The sequence below is a fragment of the Petromyzon marinus genome, chromosome 43 (assembly GCF_048934315.1).
Source record: "Petromyzon marinus isolate PM22_M1 ecotype Great Lakes invasive population chromosome 43, UKy_Petmar_22M1.pri1.0, whole genome shotgun sequence".
In the NCBI taxonomy this organism is placed as follows: Eukaryota; Metazoa; Chordata; class Hyperoartia; order Petromyzontiformes; family Petromyzontidae; genus Petromyzon; species Petromyzon marinus.
Genome location: NC_133709.1, coordinates 1,672,433 through 1,688,660, shown reverse-complemented (window position 1 = coordinate 1,688,660; position 16,228 = coordinate 1,672,433). Strand labels below are relative to the sequence as shown.

The 16,228-nt window shown below is 49.0% G+C and overlaps 1 protein-coding gene across 2 annotated transcripts; it reads right to left on the bottom strand.

The window, feature by feature from the left end:
* Positions 1-480: 480 nt before the first annotated feature.
* LOC116951407 (40-kDa huntingtin-associated protein-like) lies at positions 481-14,151 on the bottom strand. Of its 2 annotated transcripts, XM_032969961.2 has the most exons (12): positions 13,996-14,151; positions 13,556-13,602; positions 10,970-11,042; positions 10,124-10,283; positions 9,828-9,896; positions 9,109-9,229; positions 8,864-8,956; positions 7,223-7,287; positions 6,409-6,496; positions 4,788-4,834; positions 3,702-3,757; positions 481-2,825 (listed from the first exon to the last, which is right to left on the bottom strand). In XM_032969961.2, exons 1-12 carry the CDS (start codon positions 14,055-14,057, stop codon positions 2,744-2,746), a joined length of 963 nt encoding a protein of 320 aa, XP_032825852.1. In that variant the 5' UTR covers positions 14,058-14,151; the 3' UTR covers positions 481-2,743. The 2 variants fall into 2 exon arrangements, with proteins under 2 accessions (XP_032825852.1, XP_032825853.1); XM_032969962.2 differs by lacking the exons at positions 481-2,825; positions 3,702-3,757; positions 4,788-4,834 and adding an exon at positions 4,893-5,334.
* Between the last annotated feature and the right edge of the window lie 2,077 nt (positions 14,152-16,228).

Below are 16,228 nucleotides of genomic sequence, written 5' to 3'. Positions count from 1 at the left end.
GGAGCCAGAAATCTTTCTGATTGAGAGGGGGTCAAATACTTATTTCCCTCATTAAAATGCAAATCAATTCATAACATTTTTGACATGCGTTTTTCTGGATTTTGTTGTTGTAATTCTGTCTCTCACTGTTCAAATAAACCTACCATTAAAATTATAGACTGAGCATTTCTTTGTCAGTGGGCAAACGTACAAAATCAGCAGGGGATCAAATACTTTTTTCCCTCACTGTATGTGTATATATATACTTCCGCCGCCGTGTGCCGTCCCGGCCTTCAATGGGTTCTCGCTCACAGCACTTGCCCCACAGTTTGCTAAGGCTGTACGGGGATCTTTGTCTTTTCTCACCAACAGCACTTTGCTCGATCAGTGAAGGCTACACGGGGGCACCTTTGTGTGTGTGCGCGTGTTCGTATACAAAGTCATCCACAGCCATCAACCGACGTTGAATGATAAATGACCCAATAATGAAACGAGGCGGCGTGACTGACACAACCCATTTACTTCACAATGCAAGGCCGCGTTTCCGCGTGGATACAGTAAAAACACAATTCATACGGAATGTGACTACTGGACAGGTCATAAATACATGATGATCTCATTCGCGGCCGGTCACGATCAGCGATCCGGTTAAGCCCACTGCTGTGCCAGATTAGAGGGCATCAACGTGCACGGCGCATGGGAAAGGGTACACACGTTCGAGTGATCGGCCTACGAGGCCGATTATCACACGTTTGCAACAGGTTCTTGTTTAATAACCCGAGTCGACCTCGGGGAGGCCCGGACACCCGCTTCACAACTGATCACGTGATATGGTCAGGACAAAAAAAAAAAAGGTGTGACGAGGTTCGCTGTGGCTGGGTGGAAGCCCGAGACGTGCGTCGGAGTGATTCCCAGCGAGCGCGGCACCGCTGCTTCGAGGTCGCTCTCTCCGCGTGCCGCGTGTCTACCGCGCAGCAGGGGCTGCGACGTGGCGTTGTGGGCAGGGAGCGTTTGGCGAGGCCGCGGCGGGTGGCATCCGCGGACTTTTTTTCCCCGTGGGCGCGCCACCACCTTGGGTCTTGGATGTGCGTTGTGAGAATCGCTCGGGTTGGCCGAGCGCGCCACCGACCGCTCCACCCGCTTACAACTTTCAACAGCCACCCGACACCGGGGTATTTTGGGTTCGCACGGGGGTCCGAGGTAGAGGGCCCACCACCGCAGTTGAAAAGTGGCAGGATATCCTAACAGATTGCAACTCCTCCGGCAAAGGGCCGACAGATTCCAAGGTAGGGTGCACGCTCACCTGCCCACAGGCCAAATTGCAGCACACACCTCGTTTCACAGCCCCGTGTCAGATGCGGTGAGCACAGCCACCACCCCATGCAAACAGCTACTAGACGACCGCAGATCAGCAAGCCATTTGAAACTAAATTACAAATAATTACCATCATTTCAAATGGACTTCCAATGTCGTCAATGGCTGGGTTGAGGCTACCATAATACAGTTGCTGTACACACACACACACACCTGTTGAACTCAGATGGCCATGTGGGACTTGAAAGACAAATGCCATAATTGCTCAGTTCTACACGGTCCGCATTAAAAGTAACATTGTCTGCCGTACGGAATACGCGTAGGGCAATGTTTTGCTCAATTAAATAATTTACTTCCCCGCCCTACTCGTTCTTTGCCGGCGCGAGTGTGCATGCCGGTGTCCACCCACACGATCCATCATTTATCTATCTAATCCATTAGGGTCGGCACACGCGGTCATTACCAAACGACAAGTTGTTGCACACGGCTTACCGCAAGCCGCCGTGCGCACAACTAAAGAGTACACTTGAGCACAATCACAACTTTTAAAGGCTTTGAAATTGTCAAAGCTGACGAGAGCAATGTAATGAGGCCGACGAGAGATATAAACAATATATCAAATATCTATTTTAAACGCAAACATCCGGGGCAGCAGAACTGAATCTTGCGAGCTAAATGATTGTTACCTGGAATTCCAAAGCCACTGAGTTCAAAGACATTAGCTTCTCTATACAGTACGGCGTGGCCTTTTAACTTCCAGTAATACCGGCGCATGCACACACAAACACCCCTCCTATAGACTTTAACAGACTGTTGGGGCAAGTGCTGTTAGCGAGCATCTATGACAGCCAGCACGGCACACTAGGGGGTGGGTAGCCAGCACCACGCCCGGCCGAGTGGCGACGTTTACACACCGCATCAGGTACTCATATGAGGCTAAGTCGACCGAGGAGAAGCCCAAGACTGGTTCAGATATTCGCAACTGTTATTGGCTGTGAGCAGAAATTAAATCGGGTCGCTGGGTTTGTAGCGCCGCGCGCTTACCGCTAAGCTGACACTTCCCGAACTTCAGTCATCCTCGCGGTGGCTTTTGGCTAGCCATTGAACAAAGACGGTCACTGTATCGCGCGTGTTCAGATGCCCCTACCTTGCGGCCGTTTGGAACGCTCTTCCTTCCGATATTAGGAAGCCACTGGAGCTATGCACTTTTAAATCATCTAGGCTGACAAACGCATATCTTTAGAACTGCTTTTTGTGTTTAGTTGTCCTTCCCCCGCACCTCCGATTCGCACGGTGTGGCTACGTGCGGTGCGAAAGAAGTTCAACATACGTACGTACATTTCCACATGCGTGCCCGCACGCACACGCATGTACAAACGCAAACACATACACACGCACGACCTGAACACGCATGGCCACACAGCGGCTCCCAGCAGCCATCGCCTCGTCTCAGTAGCCCATTCCGGACGGGTGCAGCAGCTCCTGGATGACGAGGTGCATCAAGTGGTTCTGCTCTGTGCTCAGCAGAGGCCTGCAAGCACGGACCCACAGCACAACGGGCAGCCAGAGTGGGCGAAGGGCGACTGTGCTGATGCCAAGGTTAGGAAGCAGGATGCGTACAGATGAAGCAATTGAAATGAATTCCCATGCTCGTGGCGCGTGTAGACATTCGAGTGTGCAAGCGACAATCACGGCTTTTGCAGGTTATATGAATACGATACCTTTCGGCGAATCAATAATGAGAGGCAGAGGAACAAGATGGAACAACTGCGATAGAGAACCCAAATGTGGCAGTACAATCCGGGAGAGAAGTAATATTTTTTCAAATCACGCAATCAGATCTTAACCCCGATACGAGACAATTCATTGAACCGTGGGACAGATTGTAATCAGTAAGTGCCAAAGGTGATACCTATAAAATACTATAGAGGGATGATTCTTTTTCATTTCCATGGCCAGAAACAAGATGAAAGGATGTACATTTTTACCAAAAAATTGGAATTGCGTCACAGCAGTTACACAATGACCAATGTCATATTCTTAGCTCTTTCGGTAAAGTCACGTTGAAGGGAAACAATAAAATAATAAAATATATAAAACAATAAAAAATTTCTCACGACCAATGTCCTCGCAAGCAGTAAATACCGAATGACGTTTTTGTTATCAATGCCTTTTCTTTTCCCGAGTTTTTTTTATTTAAAAAAACTATTCAACATAACAAACCAAGATAAGTGGATATGCTACATTGCGTTGAGGGCAACGGTTATCCATTTTTTTGTTGGCAGGAGGGAATGCAAGGCCAGCAAGCGCCGAGAGAGACGGAGGACAGACAGAGATGGAGGGAACAGGGGAAGTGGACAAGGTGCAGGGCGTGGAGAGGGGCGGCAGAGACACTGCGAGGCCTCACCAGAGTTCCTTCTGCAAAACCTTCAGCGATTCGATGTCCTTCTCTTGGCATGACACCTGTAGTAGTAACACAGCAGCCCACACAACTGTTACTTTTCGCCTCCATACTCCTAGACCCTTTATCGATTTGGCCGGACATACTTGTGTTTAATTACTACGCAGCGATGTTCATTACCAAGCGATAAGAACGGCTAGTGTGCAGGTACTCGGCGGATTATTACATCGCCGGGAGACACGAAAGACGGCTGCAGCTTTGGGAGACAATAATCCAGTAGTGGACTGATCATGGCTCGCGATGATGACGATTTTTCTTTAAGAAAGCCTGAAATATGTTTAAATAAAGCATCCGAAGAGGACATGCTCATTTAATAAAACGCCTACCACATACGTAATTGGGAAACGGTGGTTGTGGTGAATGGGCTACGTGTATAGGATGGAGTAGGGCAGGTTACCAGGACAAGCAATGGAGTGGGTACCCAGGAGTCCGAAAACAAAAAGACCAAGAGCCACCGAGAATAAACCCTTTGCTAAAAGTCCACTCCACAACAACTCCAGGACCCAGTGGAAGGAAGCGATGGGGAGAGGGTAGTGGTGAAGTTCAAGACCTCTTGAACTTGACCCGTGGCACATGACCTTACATGTAGAGTCAATCTCAAGGTGAACTCAGCGTTTTCCGAGCTTTGGGAAAAAACTGAAATGTTTGGAAAGTGCGAAACTTAAGTGACGGCACTTTGCTCACTGTCGCTACGCACGGTGACGATGTTATTCTAAAGCGGTGGTTCTGAGCCTTCACTGCAGCCTTGCACCCCTTTGATTCTCAATTATAAAAACATTTATGGTAATAAATACATAGCTTTAATGCAACAAAGTGGTTGTACTTACGTACCCGTGCTTAATTTGGCTTTTGATAATTTACCTTCGAGAAAAATCCGGCCATGCCTCGCGTCCCTAGAAAGGGCATCTCGCATCCCCAGTAGGGTGCAGCGTGCGCCCCAGGTTAAGAAGAACCGCCGTTCTAAAGGGGAGCTATGGTCTCAGTCGGCAGTCGCAGGCACAGGTGGGTAGCGCGCCGGTGAGCATAGCTTACCACGACGGACTGCAGCAGGAGAAATACTTCGTCGGTCAAGTAGTTCACTGCAGCCACAGAGACAAGCAGAGGGCATCCACTTTCTTGGAGGCAGCACAGTTGCACTACGCACAGATGCAGAGCGCTCCGTTTTTCCTTCATCGGAGTAATCGTGAGCGTCGTTATTTTTCGGTTGTATTTTTTATACCATTTGGAGGCTGGGACCCCATTTTGTAAGTGGGGGGGGGGGGGGGGGGTCCTTGCGTGCAAGGTCGGCAGTTCGCCAGCAGTGACTCAAGCAAGTCCGACTCTGCTGATGAGACGGTGTGTGTCGAAACCAGTGTTTTGCTTGTGCTGAACCAATGCTACTTTAAATTATGAACTGCCAGAAGGCCATGTGGCTGATGGGTTGTGAAACAAACACTTACATTTTTTACGTGTTGAGAGACGGAGATGTGTAGGAATCATTACTAATATATGTTGTACTTTTTGCGAAATCCCGACGTTTACCTACATAGGCTATGACAGACAGCACACGATGACCCAGCCTCGCCAATTACGCCGCTGTCTGGAAAGGAAATCATCTCATCAATCAGCAGTGCTGAGCACAGCTCACCACCGCTGCTGTGTCCAGCTGCTCGCGGGACTCGAACCTCAAAGCCACGCGATGTTTTCACGTTTATCTTGCCCAACCAGGTGAGAACTCGAGTTGACACCGGTGCGGCACATGAACGGAGGACTGTGTGGGAGCACTGAGAGCATGAACATTCCCAAGCGTCTGCACGGAGCCGCCACCAGACAGACCCCTCTTCGCCAAGCTACTGGTGCAGCGCGAAGCCGACTTCCCATGGTAATACTAATATATAGTATATTCGCTCACTCTCGTAGGGAGAGAGGAACCACAGGCAACCAGGAAGGCAGCCATGCAATGAGCCTGCGTCAACAGTTGCCCAAGCTCTGCGGACCTCTACATATTAGGTTGTAATCGGCCAATTAATGAGTGTTTACATGTGGAAGGAAACCAGAGAACCCCGGACAAAAAAACACCATTGCGAGGGGGAAACGCTCTATCCTATACAGATGAAGTTCACATTTTTGCTGTACTGCCTTCTCCTAGCAGGCAAATGTATGGCACCTCCTCGATGCCCAGACATTTATGCGATCCACCAATCCTCCTCACCTCCACAGTGACGGATTACAGGCGTGCGCCACCACCGCCCGGCTAACCACTGCAATGGAACTCATACGAAGTTTCATTACAGTGCAACCGATGGGATCGTTGCTCGTGTTCAGTTTTCCGTCCTTCCACCGCACCTCCGATTCGCACGGTTGGCTACGTGCCGTGCGAAAGAAGTTGAACATACACAGAGTACATACAAGACTGCACTTGGACGTACTGTATGTTCCCCACAAGTACGTGTGGCTAAAGCAGACTTGATTCCTTGCAAAAGGTAACGATTTGGTGTTTGAACATCTTAACACCTGTTCTGTTATCAGAAAGGGTAAAACCTATTCTAATTTTTCATACTTTGATGCTGGCAACAAGGTCCTCACGACAAGACTGCACTGTTGACTAAAAGGAAGTTGGGGCGGGGATTTTATCGAGCGACGGGGGCACGGACGCTGGTGCAGGCTCACTCACCCTTGCTCTGCCCGGGGCTCTCGAAGGACTCCCACGCGTACCTCTCCAGCGTCTTGGCGTGCTCTATCGCGAGCCGCTGGGGCGGAGGCTGCAAAGCACCCCGTGGTGTCGTAACATGCAAACGCAAAGAACAAAGATCCCCACCTCCCCCCCACCCCCCGTATAGCCTGAACAGACTGTAGGGGCGAGTGTTGTTAGCGAGCAGCACCGATGAAGGCCGGCACGGCACGCGACTGGGGTGGGCGGCCAGCACCACGCCCGGCCGCATTTATCTCCTGAGTGGCGATCGTTTTACACATCGCACCAGGTACTCATTTGAGGCTGAGTCGACCTAGGGGAGACCCAGGACCGGTTCAGACAATAGTCACTCGGTGTTGACCGCGAGCGGGAATCGAACCCGGGTCAACGGGTTCGTAACACTAACCGCTACACTACCGCTCCCCAACACACACAAAAGCATCCTAGCCCTGTCCACCACAGCTGGATCAGCTCGTCTCAAGCTGAACACGCCCGACTGAAAGGCCACTGGATTGTTCAAGCAAACTTGACAATATTTGTAGTATTTTTGGCCTTGTTTGTCTTGCTCACATGCATTCCCTCCCTCTCTCTATATATTGTTACCCTCATTGGCCACTAAGTGGCAGTGATGTCACCACGGTGCTTGTGCCACAACCAGGTGCACTTTGAGGCCACGTGAAGCGTCGAAGGCTCTCTATCTACCCACAGAGACAAAGATCCCCCGTGGAGCCTCAACAGACTGTTGGGACAAGTGCTGTTAGCGAGCACCTCTCTATACACACGCGCACACACCCACCTGCAGTAGCATGAGCAGAAGCACCCGTGCCACTTCGCTGCGTGCGATGATGTCACTGAAGGCGCCTGCAAGAGCCGCGTGTCAAACCACCGCGCCGCTCGCCAGCGCGCGAAACCGCTCCGCCGCACACGGACACCGAGACGCGTTCGTCAGTGTCGGCCGTGATCAATCCGCCGCTGCACGAGGGCTTCCTCCAAAGTCGTCGACGCCCTCCACGGTCAGATTAGCGCCGGTTGGCTACGTGCGGCGCGAAAGAGGCTCAACATACGTCACGTGACGCAACGGTGAAAACAGAGTCGCACGTGCCTGAGGACTGCACTATCACCGGGGGCGGGGGGCCCGGGGGGGCGGGGGAGCGGGGCGCGCAGAGATACGCGCCCCATAATTCACCACGCTGGTTAGTGCGGATCGTTACTGGAGATACTCCCTAACCTGATCAATGAATGTTGTAAAATGTAAATTCAAGCAACGCCTCAAACAGAGCGCTGTGTGGCAAAAGAATGGGTGTTGTCCTGGTGGTGAAAGTTGATAACCTACAAAGCTCAGCGTCCAGGAAGTAGGGTTTTGTTCAGTGTATTACTGTGTTAACCTGATTGTGCTGCCATCTGTGGAAGGAAGATGCAATGATATTTACCGGATTGTAGGGCGTGCCAATGAAGCCAGTGGTGGATGACCAATAACACAGAAATGTGGACTATCCGGGTTTTCTAGCACGCGTCAAAATGCTTACGATTCATCCAGAAACCCAAAAATATATAACAAGCTTCACTCAGTCAGTCTGTCGGTTTAGTTCAGGTGAGGATCAATGAGCTAAAATATCTCTTTTTCAATGACTGAGGCCAAAGCGGGCGAAAAGGAAACCGCTGATGAGATTCTAAAGGCAGCGAACGGATCAGAATTCTCCTGTTTCAACAACAAACGCTGCCAGTTAATGTTGATCTGGAAAGTGCATTGGCTGACTTCCCCCAATAATTGTATTTTGTGTGTAGAGTTTTAACAGAGAACTATTATTACTTTTATTGTTTTATCTTTCCCCCAAAGGTTAATCTCGACTGTACTCTCAGCAGCATGAGACAAAGGGAATCCATTCGGAACTGTTGCAGAGTAGTGCCCAACTATGTTAGAGAACAGTACTCAAAAGCAGATATCGCAGAACTATTTCCCAGATCCCTTAAAGCAGTGGTTCTTTAACCTTTTTATTGCAGCCCGCACCCATTGTACTTAGCGTGCCCATGCTTAATTTGTGTTTTCGATTATTTACCTTCTCAAAAAATCTGGCCATGTCTCGCACCCCCAGAAAGGGCATCTCACACCCCCAGGGGCTGTGTGCACCCCAGGCTAAGAACCACTGCCTAAAGTGACCTCGCTCACACTAGGGGGCAGCACTTGCCCACCCACCATGCTAGAGTAATGTCATGCGAGTCAGGGTGGTATTTTTAATTCTCAAGGAACTGGAATATGGCCACGTCAAGTCCAATACCAAATTTAATGCGGTTTAATGATGGGCAGCTGTCTGGACTTGAACCCAGGATCTCAGCAGTGGCAGCTCGCTCAGCGCTCTGACCTCTGAACCTCACCCGGCCACCTCCGGTCTGTTTATTTTACTCATCAATCAGTGTGTCGCGGGCCAGTCAATCTTACCGATCGGCGCATTGGTGCCGGGAAAGCGGGGCGCTCTCTGCTCTGCCGTCAGCTGCATCTCGGTGAAAACATTCAACGCGCCCATGTAGTCGCCTGCACGCGCACAGGCACGCGCGGAAACACCCCGCGACACGCGAGCGCACACTCGTGCGGTTACAGAGGTGGAAGCCAAACGAAACGCGAAAACTTTAATAAAAGTGTGCACGCAGGTTACAACTCCGTTGCGCAGTGCGGGCTGGGCTTACGCGTTAGTAGTTTGCAGGAGGCGGCAAGCCCTAACGAGTGCAGGCTTTCTATGGGCATTTGGTACTGCAGCTCAGCCGCCCGCTGGAAAAACACCTCCGCTTCCCCTGGTCGCTCCAAGCCCTATGGAAAGCAAAACAACCAGACACTGCAGCTTCTGGGCATGGTAACTGCAAGACTACTCGCTTGGGTATTCGCAGCAGCGCTGTATGTACGTTGAACTTCTTTCGCGTCGTACGTAGCTAACCGTGCTAATCGGAGGTGCGGGGGAAGGACAACAAACTAAACACAAAAAGCAGTTCTAAAGAAATTCGTTTTCTAACTCGATGATTTAAAAGTGCATAGCTCCAGTGGCTCCCTAATATTGGAAGGAAGAGCGCTCTAGATGGCCGCAGAAGCGCATCTGAAAGTGTGCAATGCGGTGACCGTCTTTGTTCGATGGTTAGAACTCTCAAATGACTTTTTTCAGGTCGTGTCCCCATGTTGTTTGGCACGATGTTTGACGTTTTGCTCCACGTCCTGGCAACTTCTTCATGGAAATGGGTTTCACTCCCGGCACAGAACGAAAACATCGGGATGTCGTGCCAGAGAAAAAACACGCAGCATGCACTCAACACGCAGAGAACAGCTGTAACCGCAGTGTTAGCACGATATCTGCTTTTGCACCACTGTAACGCGTACAATGCCGGGTGTGACAAGTGAAGTGCATCTGATCGCCCACCTTAAGAGAATATCCAATCTCAAGGCAGAGGCTTGCAGCCAGAGCTGGCCGATTTATCTCTATGTACACCTGGGGGTGGATTTCAACACAAACACACACACGCACACACACATCACTATGCAAAGAGGCAAGTGCGAGTATCGGTGTTCACAATACTGGCCAAATGTTAAAAGTACAGAGCGCAAGCCATGCCATGCTTGCGCTCTATCCCCTCCCATCGACTCTCGTGAACAACTCTGCGCCGGTGGCACACTTTAACAACTGCGATGAAGGTCCTGCGGCGTGCCCAGGCTTGCCTTGACGGCATAGTTGTACGCGTTTATGGCTGCCTGAAGGTTCTCCTCCAGGCCCGGGCAGCGCAGCTCCCAGTTCTCCACCTCCGCCTTGAGGAACAACCTCGCCGCCTCGGTCAGCGCCTCAGCCTCCCCGAGACCATTCATCACCGTCTGCTCGCATCTGCATGCAGCGGAAGAACCGGGTGGCAGTGAGAACACATGGAGGCTGACGGCGACAGAGTGGTTGAGTGAGTGTGGGTAGGGTAGGTGAGCCCTGGTGTGGTGAACATGGCCACTTGGGAGACAAAGGGTGGTCGGGCGTGGTGCTGGCCACCCACCCGCTCGTGTAACGTGCCGGCCTTCATAGGTGCTCGCTAATAGCACTCACCCCTACAGTCTGTTCAGGCTATACGGGAGATATTTGTCTTTGTAGGTAGGCGACAGAGTGGTTGAGTGAGTGTGGGTAGGGTAGGTGATTAAGTTGTTGGGTGAGTAAGTGTGGGCATGTGGATGATTTGAGTGAGGGTTATTGGGTGGTTGGGTGGCTGAGTGAATGAGGGTAGGTGGGTGAATGAGAACCTAGGTGGGTGAGTGAGTCTGGTTGGCGTGTGCGTAAATGGATCGGTTATTGCTTATAGATGACCACATGGAAGTTAAAACTATATGTCACTTGTGATTTATCCAGGCTTAAGTAAAGGAATGTTTTGCATGTTTAGTAATTTAACCTAGGCTATTGAAGGAATGACTGTTGATTCTGGTGCAGTGGGAGAAATGAAGCAATAATTTCCACATAGCACGGCATGAACTAGCCTTCACACTAGCCAACCTTCTTGAAATGCAGCCAGTTTCAGGATTGGTGACCTTCACCTGGCTTGGGCGAGGCTGCAGAATCCAGCGTACTGCAAACACTCTTGCTGCTTGAGCTCCCGGGAAAGATGTCCTGTTGTTTGGGATTTAGACACAAAATAAGTATGCTTTACAATATAGGTTTTAAAGTGCTACTTAGGATTGCTTCAGGCAAGGGCTCCCCTCCCTATGTCCCATACAAGTGAAAGCACATGCCAAAAAATGCTGACTCTTTTAGCACACACTCTGGAGAAAGCCATTAATAGTGTCACATTTTTATACACTCTCCCCTGAGTTTGGGCAGCTGAATTCAGCCCATAATCAGGGTTCAATGAGTCACTCAAATATATGCTGTGCCCCATCTGCTCAGTTGGAAGGGCATTAATTAGGCTGGTATTCACAACAAAAGCTCCTGCTTGAAGGGGGTCTTGTTGATTGCACCAAAAGCTTGAGAAAGTGGAGCAAGCCATGTTCATCCTTGGAGAAAACGTGGGCTTCCGTGTAAAAAGGAACGATACATTTAATATGTATAACATGGCAGAGTATGCCAATCCATAATTATTATTTGTATTTCATCAAGTAATTGTTGTTGCCATTATTAAAAAAATGTATGCTCCATTACCAGCCACTTGACATTGACACGACTCGCATTTCTTTACTCCTGAAGTAACTGAATTCCCTTTGTGGTCACAATGTATTCTTTAGAGCACATTAGCACTCATTAACTAAAGGCAGATTCCTATTTGTCTTCACTCACTTCAAACTATTTTAATTACAATGCATTAGGGCACAATGGCTTTCTGCCTCCATATTAAAACAGTGCCGCAACTCTGCAGCTGTCAAAATGTATTATTAGGTTCACCAGCATGAACAAAACAACCCAAGGGGCCTGAGAGACGACCAGATGGGTCAAGATGCTGCTACTAAACGTAGCAGCATCTTGAGTGATTGTTCACTTCTGTTACTTAAGGGCAGCTCCACAAATTAGGCAAACTTCGTCAAATAAAAAAAATGCATCATAACGATATATGCAGGGCATCATTTTGAGGACAATTATCAACGTAAAAACAGGGCTCATTTATGAAATATAATGGACTGACAGATATGAAAGTGAAGTGGCACAATCACCATCCTAGTGTGGATGAAAAAGTCAGTACGTCCGAAAAGAGGACATTTTATGAGCAGAGCTCCCTTTATCAAGAAACGTGGCCAAATGTTATGTCTCCATGAATGACAGTACTAATTGGTTGAGATCGTGTGAACCTTACGGCGGGACCCCGGGGTCCCGAATAAACGGAAATAAAAATCGTAATTAACTACTTTTTGGCGACTCCGTCCCACCGCGCACATAAACGCCGTGACCCGCCTGGCGCGGATCGTTCTGTTGTCGTCCAAGCACAGCAGCGAGGACGACAGTGCAGAAGAGCTGAACAAGCGAATGCACTCCATGCTCGGGTATGGGCAGGATCATAACAAGTCTTATCTCAAAGCTGCTCAAACTGCCTACACGACTTAAGTCCTTTATTTGTCATAACGGTATGCACAATAATACAGTGAAACTGCTCTCTTATCTTCATTATTATTTGTGACCTACCAATGTCTGCAGCCAGGATCAATCGATGACAATCCTATTATCTGCAGATATTTAACAGATGAGATGCGTTGCACCGTTAATTCCTCCTGTTTGATAATACTTCTCTTGTCCGTATGCATCTGTGCAGATAGTTTTTTTTTTTGCGGTTAAGCCATAGTCCCCACATCTCGCTCATATCAATGCGGATAAGAGGAGCGGCCATCCACTACTCTGTAGAGTAACATTGGTATAAACGCTTGTTCCAATATGAACAGCGCATTGAAAACGTGTACTATTTTATGTACCGTTTACAAAGTTTGTTCACAAATCCACATTGAGAAACACGATGATTGACAGTGTAAATAGTTGTTTTGAATAGTGTGTTTAAATAGAGGCACTGCAGGTAAGTACTTTTCAGTTTTAAAGGCATAGTTTAACAAGACAACACTTGGCACCATCCTTCAAACCCATTTGTGAAAAAGCGCCAAGTTTATGTTTACATTATAATGTTTGCGCGAGAGCCGGGGGCTTATGGAATCCCCGGGCTAGCGCCATAAGGTTCATATGTCCAAATAAAAAGCCACTTCATGATTTATACCGGTTCAAGGTAATCATCTAACCCAGCTGAACGAATTGTACTCGGCGACCTCATGTAACGCTCTCAGAGTACTACAGTATATCATATAACGCCATACAAGCATCGCTGTAGTCTCATACAAGACCAGCGCTCTGCTATTGTGGACATTCGTCTATGAGAGAATACGGTACTGTAACTCTACACTGCTGGGATTCTGCCGTTGCAGGTTCCATCCATCTCCAAGGTCGCAAGCACTTGAAGCAACTCGGCTGCGTGTGGTGGGCTTCGCCGTGGGTACTCCCAAACGTCTTCCGAGACGTGGAAGAAGTCGGTCGAATACAACTCTAGAGCTTCCTCTAGTGGAGGTCCTTCCGCCGGCAGAGGGCAATTGCAGGGCCGCGCCTTTATAGGACACCAGCGTTTCGCTCAATGCGATTCAGGAGCAGCTATTACTCACCAAACTGCTCGCTTGCTTCCGCGACATTTGGCTTCCTTAGAAATCGCCTAGAGCACACGGACGAAATGCAAATGGCAAGTGGCAGAGACACGCATAACCACGTCATGTGTTCACAAGAAATACAAGGTAACTGGTGGGGGTTTTTTTAATTAAACAAATTAAACGACATGCACCGAGAGGGACGCGAAGTGATTGTGAATAATAATATTACCGAAGCATTGAAACATTACACACGAGCGGGCGCCCGATACGACGCCCGGAGAGGCCTACGGCACACGCTAAAGATACTCTACCGGGCGGCCCTCTCCTCTGCCGGTAGGCAAACTAGTCCCACAAGGGGGGGGGGGTCTGGTGGGGTGTGCGCAGTGGCTTCGCTCGACAATTTCCTCCCGCAGCACGCGGCGCCTTCCTCGCTCACCGCACGCCGCAGCGCCACTCACTTTCTCAGCTTGCTCGAGATCGCCCTGTACCTGCCCCAAAACTCCGCGTCGCCTTCCATCATGTTGACAAATCCACAGATCGCCACGCCGCTCAATCGGCAACTGGGCGGGGGGGGGGGGCGTTGCGCATGCGCAGATCGCTTCCGCGAGCTGCGGTTAAATGCGCGTAACCGGTTACCGGTTTTGTCGCCCCTATGTAGTTACGTTTTCAGTTTTTCAGTTGATTTATTTTGGTATAGCCCTGTGAGCCATTCGGCTCTTGAATCGGGTGCAACCACAACAAACAAAAAAACAAAAACACGAACAAGAAAAACGTCTTAAAGTGATTATGTGACTGTGCAAACAGAAAATCCATGAAAAAAACAGCAAAATATTCCTGAAAAAAAGCACCGTACACCAACGCTGTGTGAAAAAAATCCCAGTGGGATGCAAGTCAAACAACAACAACCACAAGAAAACGTAGATTAAGGCCATCAGTCTAACTCCGTACTGCAACAAAACAAACATGTCCAAACCAAAAAACTTTTCGAAATCACCAAAAAATAAAGCCATAATTGCAACGTAACAGTGATCACAGGGACTGTGACCGAATTTTTACATGCCGTGTCAACCCGTACGTACGGTTTATCCCGTAATCTTGTGGAGGGAAATTGAGTTTGCAGGTCCATACAGCGTACAGCCGTTTCAATACGGGCACACATTTTTTTTTAATTTTGTCTATTTGTGTTTATCTCCTTGTGATGGGACTTTGTAGGATGAACCTTGAGATTTATAAGGGGCACGTGGTAACCAGTCTTAATTTGTTTGTAATGAGGTAGGCACTGATAAGGGGTTGAGTGTAGTGGTGAGTGTGGTAGTGGTGAGTGTAGTAGTGGTGATTCTTATTTATGTGTGTTCTCCCTTGTGATGGGACTTTGTAGGATGAACTTTGAGATTTATAAGGGGCACGGGGTGTCCAGTCTGAATTTGTCTGTAATGATGTAGGCACTGATAATAGGTTACCAGGTATGCAATGAAATAAAAACAAACACGTCTCGTTGTCGTTGATAGCTCAGCCAAGTGGTTTAACCTGGTGAAGATGTCAGTGGCAGCGGTGTAAAGGTGATGCACTGCAGGTTCGTCCTCTCGCGGTTCGAGTCCGTGTCACGTCGTGGGAATGATAAAACAATGGGGTCAGATTATTTGGGTCTTTCGCTAAAGTCACGTAGATAGGTTTAAAGAAAAAAACAAAAAAAACACCACGTTTCGATCGCAACACAAGCGGTCGTGATCGAAACGTCGGAGTTTTTTTTTGTTATTTTTTGTTATTTTCTTCGAATCTATCTACGTGACTTTACGGAAAGACCCAACGAATATGAAGTCCTGCAGTCACGAAAGCTTTAAATCAACATTTAATGGGGTCAGATTTCTTAAAATCCCCTCCCTCCCCTTCCCCCGCACCCTGATGCCGTGACCCAGCAGTGCGGTCCAGACGGGGCCCTTCCACTCTAGGGTCGATCGGCAGGACTCTTGCTTGTCAAGAAAAATATAGAACACAGTTTTAGTGATTTGCTGACATCTGTGAAAAAAAGCTTTATGGCTCATAGGATTCCTCCAGAATGAATAAATATTCTGATTCTGGACAAACTATTTTTTTATGTATGCCAGGTAAGGCCCACTGAGCTATGCAATTCTTTTTCAGAAGCGACCTGGCCACAAATGATAGCTCAACGAAGTGGATTATCACGTGGAAATGCATAACAGCAAAATACTAAATATAGAGGGAAAATCGGAGGTCCCGGAGAAAAATCCACGCGACCACGGGGAGAAAATGCAAACTCCAAATATACAATCGTCGTCAGGGTCGGGATCGAACCCACTCCCTCCTGCATACCCGGCGAGGTAGTTAACATCTCCTAGCCACCGTGGGGATGCCTATCTCTTCCAAGACGTACGGGACAGCGTGGAAGAGTAGGTCAAATACACTCGGGAGCTCACGAACTTTCACATTAAGCTGTGTTTCGTCAACGCCTCGCGTAGGGCCCAGGCAGTTCGCTGTTCTCTGGGCCCTTGATTCAGCCACCCGTCGCTCGCGCGCGTGACTCCCTCGATCGCAGTGGCTTCGCTGTCGCTTGCCCTTGCCTCGAGCCTCGCTTCAATGCGGAGTCTATCAAAGCTGCGACTGTAGGTGTCAGAAATAGACGGGGACACCTCTGGAGGATGCTTGCATGCCAGTTTAGAGTTTCCTCACGAA

Bases quoted from the DNA above. Each gene is read 5' to 3' on its own strand.
- LOC116951407 (XM_032969961.2), bottom strand. From the start codon at position 14,057: ATGATGGAAGGCGACGCGGAGTTTTGGGGCAGGTACAGGGCGATCTCG. The intron at 10,284-10,969 runs GTGAAGGTCACC...CGCTGCATGCAG, and splicing joins TGCAGCCTCGCCCAAGCCAG to ATGCGAGCAGACGGTGATGA. The intron at 7,288-8,863 runs GTAAGATTGACT...CGGCTCTTGCAG, and splicing joins CGGCACCAATGCGCCGATCG to GCGCCTTCAGTGACATCATC.